Source organism: Fusarium tjaetaba (genome assembly GCF_013396195.1).
Source record: "Fusarium tjaetaba strain NRRL 66243 chromosome Unknown NRRL66243_c0000048, whole genome shotgun sequence".
In the NCBI taxonomy this organism is placed as follows: domain Eukaryota; kingdom Fungi; phylum Ascomycota; class Sordariomycetes; order Hypocreales; family Nectriaceae; genus Fusarium; species Fusarium tjaetaba.
In genome coordinates, this window is record NW_023501244.1 from 58,312 (window position 1) to 73,566 (window position 15,255).

At 46.7% G+C, this 15,255-nt stretch overlaps 6 protein-coding genes across 6 annotated transcripts; 5 read left to right on the forward strand and 1 right to left on the reverse strand.

The window, feature by feature from the left end:
* Positions 1-92: 92 nt before the first annotated feature.
* FTJAE_2526 (TOL) lies at positions 93-2,439 on the forward strand (the record flags this gene model as incomplete). The annotated part of the gene is made up of 2 exons (XM_037348729.1): positions 93-618; positions 665-2,439. The coding sequence occupies 2 exons, from the start codon at positions 93-95 to the stop codon at positions 2,437-2,439; spliced, it is 2,301 nt and encodes a 766-aa protein (XP_037210381.1).
* Positions 2,440-3,286: 847 nt separating this feature from the next.
* On the forward strand, positions 3,287-4,240 carry FTJAE_2527 (uncharacterized protein; the record flags this gene model as incomplete). Its single annotated transcript, XM_037348730.1, has 1 exon — positions 3,287-4,240. One exon carries the CDS (start codon positions 3,287-3,289, stop codon positions 4,238-4,240), a length of 954 nt encoding a protein of 317 aa, XP_037210382.1.
* An 810-nt stretch (positions 4,241-5,050) lies between these two features.
* Positions 5,051-5,497, forward strand: FTJAE_2528 (uncharacterized protein; the record flags this gene model as incomplete). The annotated part of the gene is made up of 1 exon (XM_037348731.1): positions 5,051-5,497. One exon carries the CDS (start codon positions 5,051-5,053, stop codon positions 5,495-5,497), a length of 447 nt encoding a protein of 148 aa, XP_037210383.1.
* Positions 5,498-6,075: 578 nt separating this feature from the next.
* On the reverse strand, positions 6,076-9,388 carry FTJAE_2529 (vegetatible incompatibility het-E-1; the record flags this gene model as incomplete). The annotated part of the gene is made up of 3 exons (XM_037348732.1): positions 6,076-6,079; positions 6,132-8,927; positions 8,979-9,388. 3 exons carry the CDS (start codon positions 9,386-9,388, stop codon positions 6,076-6,078), a joined length of 3,210 nt encoding a protein of 1,069 aa, XP_037210384.1.
* A 2,170-nt stretch (positions 9,389-11,558) lies between these two features.
* Positions 11,559-13,043, forward strand: FTJAE_2530 (alcohol dehydrogenase; the record flags this gene model as incomplete). The annotated part of the gene is made up of 4 exons (XM_037348734.1): positions 11,559-11,895; positions 11,945-12,755; positions 12,807-12,902; positions 12,953-13,043. 4 exons carry the CDS (start codon positions 11,559-11,561, stop codon positions 13,041-13,043), a joined length of 1,335 nt encoding a protein of 444 aa, XP_037210385.1.
* Positions 13,044-13,882: 839 nt separating this feature from the next.
* Positions 13,883-15,054, forward strand: FTJAE_2531 (alpha-L-arabinofuranosidase II precursor; the record flags this gene model as incomplete). The annotated part of the gene is made up of 4 exons (XM_037348735.1): positions 13,883-13,998; positions 14,054-14,387; positions 14,445-14,480; positions 14,530-15,054. 4 exons carry the CDS (start codon positions 13,883-13,885, stop codon positions 15,052-15,054), a joined length of 1,011 nt encoding a protein of 336 aa, XP_037210386.1.
* Positions 15,055-15,255: the final 201 nt, after the last annotated feature.

Sequence of the window (15,255 nt, forward strand, 5' to 3'; positions counted from 1 at the left end):
TCACCAAGCCATTTCACAATTGTTGTGAGCGAATCTTGCTCTGCAAATATACGCGATTTACTGTATGAGGATCACTGCGGGGTTCGCTTACTATGGCCTCACTCAACCTTCAGCGAACACCATACCCAACCGGAGACACTGAAGATGATATCCGGAAAGACCCGACACTATGTCGAACATGCTGGAATCTCTATGCAGGGTCGACTGCCACTGTTGTTCCTCTGGCTGGTATAGCCATGCATGAAAACTCTGGATCCATCAACGCAGAGAGAGCGGCTACGGCTGGTAAGCTAGATGAAGCTCCTGCTTGGGCAGGACGAGGTCGTATCGACTATGCTTCGTGGCAAATCAGTATCTATCTCCCCGATGTCCCTGGGACAGTAGCTAGAGGTTGCCCGTCTTGCTTCCTTCTACAAGAAGTCTTGATGAAGTTGACCAAAGGATCAGTGGATCTCAATGATCCTGAGCTCTGGTTAGACATTGTCTTCTGCAAGGGAAACGTCTTAAGGATGAAGCTTATCCGTGGGAGTCCCCCTGACGACTTTGATATGTTCTCTTCTGGTGGCGGAAGCACAGATGGAGACCTTCTTGAGAGCTTCGAAATATACACCCTCCCTGGTAAGACACGCAGGCCACTGTCCAGGACAACAGCTCACACATATAGGCTCACCCTGCCCATGGCCTACTATTGGCTCGGCCATGAACGTCGAGCGTCCTGACTGGAGTCTTCCTGCTGAAATTGGTGGACATGCAAGCCATATCGAGCCAGATCCAACATCCAAGTCATCTTTCGACAGGGTCAAAAGTTGGATCAAAACCTGCAAGGCTACACACACAATTTGCACAGAAGGCGAAGCCTCATCAAACCCTCAGCTTCCAAAGCGAGTCATTGATATTGGACCTGATACCAACGACGGAATCCATATCTTTGTTCACGATGACGCCACACAGCAGATTACAGAACCATATATCGCATTGTCTCACTGTTGGGGTAAGACCCAGCACCTGATCTCGACAAAGGCAACTCTTGACCAGTGGAAGCAAAACATCCCTTTCAACCGCTTCGCCAAAACATTCCAAGATGCTGTTACCATCTCGAGAGAGTTGGGTATTCGATATGTTTGGATAGACTCACTTTGCATCGTTCAAGATGATAAGCAAGATTGGGAAATCGAAGCAGCCAAGATGGCGTCCATCTATAACGGCGCAGAGCTGGTTTTGGCTGCCACTGGATCCGCCGATGGTTCTGGTGGCTGCCTATTTCAAAGAGAGCCTTTCGTCACAGTTTCCGGAACATTTCCAGATGGAAAGCCATTCGAGATTTATGGTCGAAAGGTGGCTAAGCATGCAGTCTTTGGTTGGAACACAGACCCGAACAGGTCGAAGGGATCTTCAAACCCTATCGCTGGAACCACGATCTCCGAGGTCTATGATTACCCTTTGATGACAAGAGCTTGGTGTTTCCAAGAAAGGCTGTTGGCAACTCGAATTCTCCACTATACCAAGAGTGAGATGATCTTTGACTGTCTATCTTCAATGGAGTGTGAGTGCGGTGCCCTGGAGAAACACGAGGATGACCCGCTGGTACCTGCTCGCCGAATCATGAAGACAGGACACAAGTTCATCACCGGAACAAAGAGCTATAGAGGCTCATCTACCAACCCCGCAGTCCCTCTCAAGGGAGAGAACAAAGAGTTCATAGAGCACCATGAACTCTGGCGAGACTTGATTGTTCAGTATTCCCAAAAGGATATCACCAAGCGAACTGACGGTCTCCCAGCTGTCGCAGGACTGGCTACAGAGTGGTCCAATAAACTTACAGGAAGATACCTCGCAGGCCTCTGGGAGAAGGATCTGCTCAACGATTTACGTTGGATGCCAGATGAGAAAGACTCCGGCGAGGAACCACAGTATATCGCACCGAGCTGGAGCTGGCTTAGCGTTCATCGTGGCGTGACATGGGGAGTTGAGAGCTTTGAATTTGACAAGTTCTTCGTGACCGTGGATTTTAATCGTACAGCATGCCCTCTCAGCGGGCATAACCAGTTTGGAGCTGTCGACTCTGGCTACATCTTTCTAACCGGCCGCATCATGCCCATAACCTTTTCCATCGATGGAAATATGGTTTGGTTAGAAAAGCCAGGGAATGATACGAGAAAGCCATTTGACAGGCCGGATAGTCTTTGGAGGTTGCGAAACTTGAAGAATAATGAGCTATTCTGCCTTAGGTTCTCAACAAGAATGAGTACGAGAAATGCTTGGGATGATGATGCGGCGTTGGTGTTGGTCAAAGCAGATGAGATGATTTTGAAAAAGCAGCCTGAGGAGGTTCAGAAGTTTGAGAATGTTTACCAGAGGGTTGGGTTTATCACGAATTATATGACGCAGGGTTGGAATCATGAGAGGGACTCCAAGGAGATGGGCATGTATATCATTTAGCTGCTCAAGGTTTCGTTACAATGGGCAGAGTTGAATAGATTTGGATACTCTGAACAATTGGTCAGTTAAGAAACTGGAGGTGAGCTGATGCAGAGTATAACAGAATGAATGTTCACTCCATGATCTGATCTATCAAGGTGCCAGTAGAACCGGGACATCCACCCTTTGCATGACATTAGTCATGGCGGTGAAGATGAAGGGTTATCAACCCGTCGATGAACTCAGATTGTAATACCTCGAATAGTCCGCCAATCTCAACAACGTGACAACGTTCATGGTCAAGGAATGGATAAACGGTAGATAGATTAAGTTCACCGACACTCCAAGCGACATATCCCACCCGGAACGGAATCTATCCCGCGAGAAGCGATGCCCCGCTAGATCCATTCGGTTGATGTTTGCAGAACATGATCCATCACTTACGCGTGGGATAACCGAGATTTTGTGGTACAATTCCAAGGACAGCATGAATTGACTTTTGAAGGAGATCGGAGACGTGCGTCAATTGCATGTTTTATCTGGTGACAGAAAAGTAACACGGTGAAAAAAACTTTAGTTTATAGAAACACGAGATATCGCTTCTAGAAATGACCTGATGTCACTGACTAGTGGCGGAGCCCTACCGCCGCGCTGGGTCCGGATCTGATATGATCGGCCAAGTTCGGAATTAGACGACTTCTTTTGGATTTCGATCGCCCGGTGTGATATCTCATGTTGCATATGGATTATGATGTGACTGAAGAATATATGGAGATTCTGATTACGTATAAAAAGTGACCTCTGGCACTGCAATCGAGAGCCTCATGTTCTGTACTACATATCGTTACAATTCTATCCATATATCACAATGCCAAAGTACGTTCTCACAGGCGCAGACGGCAATCTCGGCCGTATCGCAGCAACGTTTGCCACAGAAATCGCGAAGCCCGGCGATGAGCTCGTCTTCACTACATACAAAGACGAAGCTATCCCCGCTGATCTCCGCAAATCATGGACCGACAAAGGCGCAAAAGTCGTAAATGCCACCTACGACGATATCGAGAGTCTCAAGGTGGCTTTCCAAGGCGCTGAGGCTGTGTCTCTCATCTCAACTTGGCTCTTTGGCGAAGGACGACGTCGTCAGGCCCAAACTGTCGTTGACGCTGCCAAGGCATGTGGTGTCAAGAGAGTCTGCTATACTTCGTTCTGTGGAGCGGGTATTGAGGCTGAGAATGAGGAGGATATTCCTTTTCTCCCAAGGGACCATCACTTTATTGAGAAGATTATCTATGCTTCTGGTCTAGAGTACAGCATCCAGCGGAATTATCTGTACGCGGATAACATCCCGACTCTCTTTGCACCGTCGTGGAAATTCTGCGGTGATCGCTGGCTCGTCAACACGCACGGCAAAGCAGGCGCATACGTTGCCCGCAAAGACTGCGGCAACGTCCTGGCGGCTCTACTCCTCGGCCGCGGCGAACCCAACAAAGTGTATGAGATTACAGGTCCCAAAGCCGTAACCAACGAGGAAGTTTTCAAGTGGATGTGCGAGCATACAGGGTACAAGGGAGAAATCGTCGATCTTCCCAATGAGGAGTTGAAGAGTTGGTGGTTGGATCATGGGTTGCCTACCGACTTCTTTGGGGACTTTTCAAAGCTGCCGATGAAGTTGTGTATCGGCGATCTTTTGTGCTGTGGAGAGATGGTTGCGAGGGGGTTCATGGCTGAGACGAATGATAATGTTGAGAAGTTGACGGGCAGGAAGCCAATTCCGTATCAGCAGGCTTTGTTACAGTACAAGGACTTCTTCCCGAAGCCATAGACAGTCTTTTATAATGCGTGTTATTAGATATAGAGTAATGTAATTTGTGAATTCAGTCATCTGGTCTTTTACTCAGAGTGAATAGGCTGCATCCTATCTGACTAAAGCATAAGATAACTTTAACATAAATGAGCATTGCCTTGATCTCATTAGCATATAATATTAGGTTAGTAACCTTGAACTTTATTTAAATTGAATTTAAACTTCTTTTTTAGTAGAGAACCTTGAGGCTTAAACTTGAAACATGTAGTTAAAAGCCGGCCACTGTTGGATGTCGTCCAGACTTCAAACCAACTCCTGATATCACGCTAGCCAGCTTTGCCTGGCGATCTTGTACACTAATATTCGACGCCATATTATAAGCAGTATCATCCGGTATGGTGTAGTGGCTAACATTTCGCGCTCTCATACCCTGAGAGATCAGTACCGCGGAGCCCAGGGTTCGATTCCCTGTACCGGAGTGTATCTTTTCTTTTTGCGTTCTTGATGAAATGTCTGGTGGTCTAGTTCAACTTTTTAGTTCGTGGCGTTGGTGAACAGGCCTGTCAGCGCAAAAGCAAATTCGCAATGGGCCCAACGCCACGTCAATAGTACTCCGTATGTTGACTAGACATGCACGATTTGATTAGATGCAAACAAAGCCAACAAGCAAGCAGTCAGGGGAAAGAGGTGAATGTAGATTGTTGCGTAGATAACCAGACTTTCCCGCCCTGTATTCTTAGTTGGTTGGTTCTTTGTTGTTCTCATTCATTCATTCACTTACTTATTCTTTTCCCTCGTCTTGACTATCACTCATTTTTACTAGTCGTCATGCTGTCTTCCAACGTCCTCAGTGTTGTCGCACTCTTTGCTGCTGCTGTAAATGCAGGCCCCTGCCGTCCTTCGACAACTCTGACTGGAACCACAACTGAGATCACCTCAACTGCAACTGTTATTGACAATACTACTGATCTCACATCAACTATCATCGAGAGCGCCACAGAGACTGAGACAACCGACATTGCTACAACTACCACTACCACGGCTATCGTTGAAGAGTCTACTACTACCACCGCTATCATTGAAGAGTCCACCACTACCACGGCAGTTGTTGAAGAATCGACCACTACCGAGGCCGCAAGCACCACGACCACCGCTGCGGTCGACCCCTATTCTTGCTCTACGAGTGACAGCTGTGCTGCCTACCCAGATTTGTGTCTCGATGGGCTGTTGAACTTATGCGTTTGCTTGAACGCCGTTTGCGTGCCGGTCAGCTAGATTTTGCGCCGCCATCTTGCCAATTCTGTCAGCCCAGATAAACGTCTGCTCCAGCTGACCGAACTTGAAATAAGGCCGTGGATTTGGGTTAGATAAGTTGTTGGTAGCGTGTCCGGCACGTACTGCAGAGTTTGGAATACTCGGTATATTTTATGTCTATTCTATCTGAGCGAGGTTGGATCAAGGGAAGTGGACATGCTCTTATTCCCGGAAATTCATATCGCAAACTACGATTTCCCCTCTGATTTGTTTTTGGGATAGGGGGTCCTGCACTAAAAATTAATAATAATCCGTGCCCCATTGAGGTTGTTAGCTCTAGTCGAAGCTATCACAAATAGATATAACATCAGCACTAGAGAGAACTATCGAATTTTGATTTATTTCTTAGCTATCATTCATGACCCAATCGCTTCCCTTCTTCATTCCCGGGAATTTCGAAGCCCCTGCGATGGCCGACCTCAGGAACGGCACTATCAGGTCCCTTCAGTGAAGATCACCTCCGATCAAAGTTAAAATAAATAAGATCTGTATACAGTAAGAGTACTTCAAGCATTAGATATTAGAAACTAGATGTCAACTTATCTATGTAAGTGATATTCTACTTAGTGGCCCCCTCCTCAAAAATAATTCATACTCCGAGATATTTCTATTCCAGATCGGCGCTCCCACCACGCGCAGGATATCCGCGGCTTTACGCTTCTCTCTATCCTCTAACTCTTGATCAATACCACCTGAAATAAGAAGATTCGCGATCTTGTACAGTTGATACTCTTCTGCATCATCTGTAGCTTCGTAGCTCTTCTTCGCTCTACCTAGAGCAATCTGGTTGGCGACGTGATGCAATGCAGTCCAACCCTTGAGGTCTGTTTGGTTGATCGATGCTCCAGAGTCCAAGAGGAACTGAACAGTCTCTACTGGGTCAGAAAGTGAGCTGTTTGCACCTATTGAACGGATGAAGACCATTAAAGGGGTCTCTCTGTTGGGATATGATCCCAAATTCGTGAGGGTGATGCCATGTCTGTGTAAATATTCCATGACTGCCCGTTTCCAGTATCTTAACCCACGATATTCCCTATCCATGCTGAAGCCATCTGGAAATGCACCTCCACAGAGTAAAACTTTTGCATACTGGATGAAGGCCGTTCCGTTGAATGAGCTTGGATCTGCATCACTGGAAAGACAAAGTAAAGCTTGTGTCACTTCATCTGACTTCGAATACGGTTGCGACCAGATGTTGGCTTCAGAGCAACAAAGAAACTTGACAACATCAAGCCTTCGGTTGACAACAGCAGTACAGATAGGTCCTTTCAGCTGCCTGGAAGCTTTGAGCTTCGGTGCACCAGACTCTATCAGTAACTTGATCATATCCTCGTCGCAACGACTAACAGCAGTTGCCAAGGCAAACGACGGATCTGGCCATATGCTCCGTCGAAGATAACGGCCGAGTAATAGCGAAGCGGCTTTGTGATGGCCACCGAGGACCGCAAGTTCAAGAGGCGTCGTTGACACGATCTCCGCTGTGCTTAGTTGTAGTATTCCACCTCTCTGGACCTTTGCCAATCGACCCTCTTCCCTTGTTCTTGATCGGGAACGACTGTAAAGCGAACCAATGTTGGCTTGCCTTGGACAGGTGAGCAAGCTTGTGCTAACAAGAATCTTTCGTACTATGGCAACGATACCAAGCAGAGACGCCAATTGGAGGGCTTGAAGCTGAGTTGCGGAAGTGGTATCTTTCGGTTGCTCAAAGAATATGACATCGCTCTCATTAATCTCCTCGAGTCCCCCAATTGTGTCATGATGCTCGGATGCTGTCGAGGGACTGGCCCGTATATCTTCTCGCCTGTGTCTCAATTTTGAGAGATAAGAGAACCAGAGTCTTCGATTTTCGTCGTTCCGTGTAAGGAAAGTCAACGCTCTTTTTGCCAAGGCCTCATCAGAGAGCTTTTCGGGACATTGTCCGAGATGTCTGAACCAAAATTTTGAGGCATAAGATAAAACATGTGCATACTCCACAGGGCTCCCCGTTTCAGCCTCTACTTTCAGCCCTTTCTCCACGATTTTCAAACAGCAAGAAGCGAGAATCTCATGGCCATTATCCGGGATGATTTGAAAGAATTCGAGGTCAGTATCGGTGTCGATTGGGGTTCGAAGACCGTAATGTTGCAGCAGGTAATCTTTGACGGATCGGTGAGAGAACTGAACGGTTTCTATGGTTTCATATCCAGATCCAGAACTTCTCATCTCTGTCTTGGTCATAAGGAGAGTCCCACAGTAACTCAAACAAGCCTTCGTGTTTATAAAAGCAGTGTCCGGAGTGGCAAACTCATCGCTGATAAGAGTGCTTAATTCGTCAAGACTCAGTGGATAATATACCAAGGCTACCCAAGTCAATATTGATCGTACCTTTTGGCGGTACTCTAATGGAACGGCCATGAGAGAACTTCCGTAGATAGTGTGGATGTCTCCAGCAAGGTCGTTGAGGTACTTTGCTGCAGTACCTTCACCATACCCTTTAAGTCCAGAAATAGCCCAGGTCGCCCAGATGAACGAGCCACTAGCTCTTCTTTTAAGGCTCTTGTTCATCTCTTCTTGGAAGTCTTGAGACCAACCATGCTCATGTGAGATATTCGAAACATGAAAATTGATAAAAAGCTGCACGTCTTGGACGTTGTGCTCGTGTGCATCTGAGTCAAGGCATATTGCTGAACACTCAGTAGGCAAGTTGGCTTGCTGGAATGGCTGACGGCTAGTTAAAAGGACCCGAGAGTTTCGACTGCCTTGATTTTCTGAAGATAGCAGTTCCGAGAACCTCTCCGTAAGCGTTTTGATCGACGACTCATCACATTCGTCAAGCCCATCAACAACACATGTAACAGTTCCTGCATTGGGATCATGGACCATCGCGATGAATATTTGCCAAAGGGTTTCAACTGAGTTGGTTGCCAATGCAATTCTCCCTTCTTCGACCGATACAGTCCTCTTGAGCCCGTGATGTAAGAGCTGTGGACGTAATCTGCAAAGCTGCCAAATAAGACCACGGAGGACAGCCTTGGCAGAGTTGGCGTTGATATTTCCATGGTTGCAAAAGAAATATAAAACTGTGTCGGTTGACATGCACGAAGAAAGCTGCTCCAGTTGCTCGGTTAGGTATATCGCCAACATAGTCTTGCCGTGACCTTCGTCCCCTTGGACGTGAAGACCCCTACGGTCACCAGAGCCTGAGAGCCATGACCGGTAGGTGGTTGTTTCGGTGATCCAAGTACAGGTTCCTTGGGTAATGGGTCCTTTACTTGACTGAAGAGCAGCGCGATCTTCTCTTGGATCTGTGACGAACAAAAGGCTCAAGAACTCTCGCTCACGATCTTTGAAAGTGTGAGAATATTCCAAAGGACGACTATCGGACTCTGGAGCCCGAGAGAGTGGTCTCGGCCTTTCAAAAGTCAGGGCAAGTCGTAACTAGGTATTTCGAAAGGGCACATACCTTGAATTTCGAAAAGCTACGACGCATAGCTGCTCCCTATGCAACTCCTCAAAAAGGTCCTTAACTTCCCGATCATTCAGCTCAGCGTAGACCCCAAGTAGTCCTTGCTGAGTAGAAGTGTGTCTACCACCATTATCAACCCATTCAAGTCGAGAGAGAATTCTGCTGATGAGCTTGTAGCAGTAAACCAAGATCTGTCTCGTCAGGCCGAGATGTTCTTCATCATTGTGGTCCTCAGCTGAGGGTCTCAGCTCAACCTCCCTGGCTAACCTTGAGAAACTCTCAAGCTGCTGCACACGTTTCGAGACAGAGTTGGTATTTCGATCAAGTTGTTGAAAGAATCGTATCGCTTCGTCTACTATTCCAACAAGTCGGGCTGCGGCAGTGGTGATACCGGTTGTGTCGTTCATGATCATTGAAATAAATCAAGAGAAATAGTGATACAATGTGAAACATTCCCGCAGGTGTAGTTATATTACAACTTTAACAATAGCACATGCTTATACTACCGCCCACGATTCATCTGTATGAAGACATGTGTAGTTCAGTAAGATGGCTATTTTTAACGTTGATCAAGCCAACCACAGCACTGAATTGGCTGGCAGGGATATTGAGCACTACTGGTCAGATCACGGGAGTCTTCGTATTCGCTGCGCCACGCTCACTCGAAACATGGACCTAGCCTTTTTCTTAAGCGATGACATAGTTTTAGCAGGGGACTATTGTCTGCCTAATGTCATTGTTCTTTTAGATAGTCAATCAATAATAGCGAGCTTATGCATATGCGTCGTCATGCTGGGTCTTAGTGTAGGGCTGCCTATCTCGAGTGGCTGAAACATGGTGCAAACCAACACGAATGCATAGAGCTCGTATCACTCAAGATATGCTATTGTTAGTAATTCTATGGTCTTTCTTTCCTTTCTGAACGTGGCTTCTTTATCCGTGACTTGTACAGTCGAGAAGCTCTTGCGAATTGCGTAGTCTCGGCTGAAGAATTGTGCTAAGAAGTTCGAGAAATATCTCGCGAACGATCGTGGTCTTCTTCATATTGTCTGAAGATGATAGATGTGTAAGAATGTATAGATAGCGCTGATTAGTGCGGTTTGAATCCCATAGATGTGTAATGACAAGGAATTGGGTCAGATCAAGATGTGCAGGGTGGTAACCCTAGATTAAGCTCAGGTAGCTCAATGAGACTCCATTCACGTGAATCCCATAGATCTCTTGGCCGAAACATGAATGATATCATGGCCCATAAAGAATTCTGCTAAGGTGCATCACTGCCGCGGTGTGAATAGTCTCGTGAGATCTAACGGTAGGTGATCTTATTTGCGACAGATAATTCAGATTCGAGGCAAGATGATATCAGTTGAAACGAGAATGACATCTGAAACTCACAATTTACAATCTCAATCTAGTTTCTCCCTACCACTGAAGGCCATATGCTCCGCATATCAACGGTTAAAGCTCATGAGTAATCTGTTTCCGAACCTCGGAGACTTGATCGAGAAAATTGTCGATTTCGTCACAGCCTCGCGTGACTCAAAAGCCCAAATCTCCTGATGTTAGTGGGGTTCTAGAACTCGGAGTCATAATTCCAGTACCTGAGTGCGATACTTGCAAATTGCGGATTGCAAATGCGGCTTTCGTAGCCCAGGCCAGGCACGGGAACACGTGGGAAAGGCTCCGCAGTGGATCAAAAGGGAACTCAATTTCCATCTGTGGTCTCGCTTTCACGTTCTACTCGGTATAATTACGCGACTGCAACGCTGCAGCTGTCACTGTTGGGATTGTTTTGCTTTTTTAATCCTTCAATTGTTATCCTTCCACATGCAGACATCACCAGCTTTGTATCTCTAACATTGGTGCGCGTAGAAATACAAATGCCTCTCGCTGTTTACAGAAGCAAATGCGGATAATTCGGAATGTTTACAGCCCTGTAATTGGGGTCAAACAGCAGACACAGCACATCCTTTTGGGGTCTTTGGGGGTTGTGTCACCTTCTCCATAGGGCCCCCGGAGGTCAGATATGCTTACTCCTCAAGACCCATTGGTGGACATCGGCGTCTGTTGGCGGCTCAGCAATGGAACTGGAACCCATCACTACAACGTCAAAAAATGAATCGGCTCACTCTTTTGCGGAATGGTAAGACGTTTCCACTGCGGGGATTGAGCAGAGCACATGGCCACAGCACACGAGACTGGCCTGGATGGCTTTTCTACAGTGGGCGTAGACCCCACGGGGTCACCTGGCTCTGCCGCATCACCGCGGATAAAGGTATATCGTAGCGCGGCTCACAGTAACTGACAGGCCCACGACTTTACACCATCTCCGGTAGTTTGGGTCCGTTTTAGAGTTTGACTGAAATATGATCTGATCAAAAGCAATATCCAGAACCGGTTGATGCTCCGTGGCACCACAGAATTATCGTTATGGGCTGACAGATGCTTCTCTTATAAGTTGAAGCATGTCGCTGCTATATATTCAACCTTTGACTCACCCAATTGCAATACACCATATTATACCCAATTACAGCACATACAATTACTCTACAGTACTGTCAGTACAGCAAGGCTACAATGCTATCGTCAAGCAACGCGATGCGAACTGGCATCCTCCGGACCGGAAGACTAGCCACGCGAAACACAGCACTCCTTGCACGCTCAGCAACAGCCCAGATCCAAACGACACGTCGAAACTTTTCTTCCAGTCAACGAACACTCTGCGCAAGCTGTGCATCATCAGGAGGACAATCATGCACCCGGCATAACCCTAACAGTCGCGCTAGCGCCGGAAACATCACCACAAGCTTCAGTGCTAACAGTAGCCTCGGCAAGACTGCCGCTTACGCCACATCTGCTAGCCCTGTCATTCCTAACGAACAGTGGGCACAGGTTTTGGAACAACGAGGTGGAGGTAAGCTAAAATCTACTACGGGATGGATAAGAGATTCTGACGCAAACAGCTGTTCAATATAAAAAGATCCCTGTTCCAACGCCAGGCTCAGATGAGGTCCTGATCAATGTCAAGTATAGTGGAGTCTGCCACACAGATCTTCATGCCGTCAATGGCGACTGGCCACTTGAATCCAAGATGCCCCTTGTTGGTGGTCACGAAGGTGCGGGTATCGTGGTAGCACGAGGAGAGCTCGTCAAGGACGTTGAAATCGGTGACCATGTTGGCCTGAAGTGGCTTCACGGCTCCTGCATGAGCTGCGAACAGTGTCGACAGTCTAACGAATCCCTTTGCTCAGAGGCTTCTCTTTCGGGATATACTGTTGATGGCTCGTTTCAGCAATACGCTCTAGGAAAGGCTGCCCACGTCGCGCGAATTCCCAAGGACTGTGATCTCGCTGGCGTAGCACCTATTCTGTGCGCTGGACTTACAGTCTACAAGGCTCTCAAGTCCTCCGGCGTTCGGCCCGGACAAAGTGTGGTTATCGCTGGCGCTGGTGGTGGTCTTGGCACATTCGCTATTCAATATGCCAAGGCTATGGGTCTGCGAGTAACCGCTCTTGATGGTGGAGATGAGAAGCGCAAGGTCTGCACTGAGCTTGGTGCTGATGTCTTTGTTGACTTCAAGACGTCAACGGATATCGTTGGAGAGATCAAGAACGCTACTGGTGGCCTTGGACCTGATGCTGTTCTACTTCTCGCAGCGAGTGAGAAGCCATTCCAGCAAGCTAGCCAGTATGTCAAGAGCAAGGGCACGATTGTTTGTGTTGGGTTACCAGCCAATGCTTTCATCAAGGCTCCTGTTTTCGACACTGTCGTTCGGTAAGTGGAAGAAACCATCTTTGCAAGATATAAGCTAACAGGATGTCATAGTGAAATCAACATCAAGGGTAGCTACGTGGGTAACCGACAGGACACTGCTGAAGCCATTGAATTTTACAGACAAGGCCTCATCAAGGCGCCATACAAGTAAGTACATCCACTACATGTGATCATGGCAAGACTAACGTGAAACCTAGGATCGTCGGATTGTCCGAACTTCAGAAGGTCTACGATATGATGATTGCAGGCAACGTTGCTGGTCGTTATGTGGTGGACACCAGCAGATGATGAACACGAATGGTTTTGATATTATGGGAGGTTGACTGAAAGCGTTCTTGATCTTGCTTGCGAAATACGCATGATACCACGGAGGAGTTGTGCACAACATAAGAGGGAAGAGATTCCATAGTTCCTGATGTCTTGGTTACGCTCAACTTGGTCATTGAATATACACATGATTTTACCCTTAACAGTCCTTAAGCTTCTTTATATAATACTTAAATAAAGTTTTAAAACATAAGCCATTTCCTTCTTCCAAATTCTCACAGCGCATATCCTGATGGCCAACCCTCTGACAATTTCGATGCAAATACATATAGAATTTGCAAAAAGATCAAAAGGAAACTCCGGTACAGGNNCACTACACCATACCGGATGATAAGGCTTGTGATTATGCTTTGGACCTCACAGCATGGTCCCAAGTTGCTCGGGAGTAGCATTAACATTCAGAGTAGAATCATGTGCTAAACTCCAATTCGAACTCAGGCCATTGGAGCGCATGGATAAAATGAATAACTTGTCGATCCCCTCTTTAAGCATGACGATCAAGCTTAAATTATGTAGCTGCCCCTCACGTACCCCGCGGTCTGTTCTCAAGGACGTAACCTTGTAGTAGCCGAGCAAATAGCGAGCAGTATATGTAAGTTATTATAGGGAATCCTGCATGGATATCAGATCATTTGCTGCATGATATACGAGAGATCCATAGTGTGTTGATTTATCCTGAGAATTGGTTCTTTTTAGGAAATGATCGGTGATAGAACGAAGTATAAGAGACAGGAAAAACTAATGATAGAAATGCAGTTTCTCTCTTGTGTAGAACCCTGTGGAGAAAGCTCGCTTTCATGATGTTCATCTTGTCGGTAATCACTTCAGCTCTTGGCTTATGCTCAAGCTTTGCTCTTGGGTTCACCAATCCCATAAGAACAGGAAGTGACCCTCATATCGTATATCAAGATGGAATGTGAGACTCCAACTCAACAAAGTATGCGACTAATCCATGCTGAACATACTCCCAGGTACTATCTGACCTCGACAACATGGACCAACGTCAGCATCACCAAAGCTCCGACCATTGACGGCCTCAAGACCGCCGAGTCCCAGCTCATTTGGTCTGACAGATCCAATGCCACCAGAGCTTGCAACTTCTGGGCTCCTGAGATGCACAAAGTTGGTGATACTTGGTATGTGTACTTCTCAGCAAGTATATGTGATGAAGGCAATTGGGGTGCTATGCTGCCAACTTTGAGGGTATATGTTCTCAAAGGAGGCAAGGAGAATCCATTGTCGGCGGATTATGAGATGCTCGATGCAATCATTCCTCCTAATTTCAATGCTGGAATGCTTGATGCTGTAGGTCGAACTGTGATAAGGTCCATACAAGAGACATTTGACTAACGATGGCTTTAGACGATCTTTGAAATCGAAGGCACCGAGTATTTTCTTGTGAGCATCTTACAGTCCTTCCCAAAGTCCTACTCTAACGTTCGTTCAGTTCTCTTCCGTCGAAGGACCTAAGAGTCCTGATGGTGCCTCCCTATGGATCGCCAAACTCCTATCACCAACTACATGCAGTAACGCCACAATGATCGCACATCCAGAGTTCGAGTGGGAGAAATCCGATTCGCCCGTCCTCGAAGGACCTTATGGAATTATCTCGCCAGGTGGAACAACTTACGTAGTCTATGCCGCTGACTCGTGCAACACACCCGCCTACAAACTCGGTGCCATGATATTTACCAAAGGTTCTGATCCGCTTAGCCCTGACTCTTGGATCAAATTACCTGATCCTATTTTCGAGACGAAGAATGGACTCTATGGGCCTGCGCATAACGCATTTTTCAAGAGTCCTGATGGCACGGAGGATTGGAATGTCTTTCATGCTAATCTCAACGCGGAGGATCGTTGTGGTCCTTCGAGGAAGACGTTTATTCAGCCGCTTAGTTGGAAGGATGACATGATTGATCTGGGTGAGCCACTTCCTGTTGGCACAGAAATCAAGCCTCCTTCTGGGGAGTGAAAGAAGGAATGAAGGGTTAACAAGTCTATTAGGCTCTCACTAATATCAGTCTAGTTATTGAAAGATTCTTTTTAACTCTTCCTTACCTAATAGCTTTATTCCAGGAGAAAGAAAATACTGCATTTTGACATAGGATATTAAAAATAAAAACTTGGTAAAAGGTATTTTAATCTTTTATAAAGTTACCTAAGTCTTTTCAAT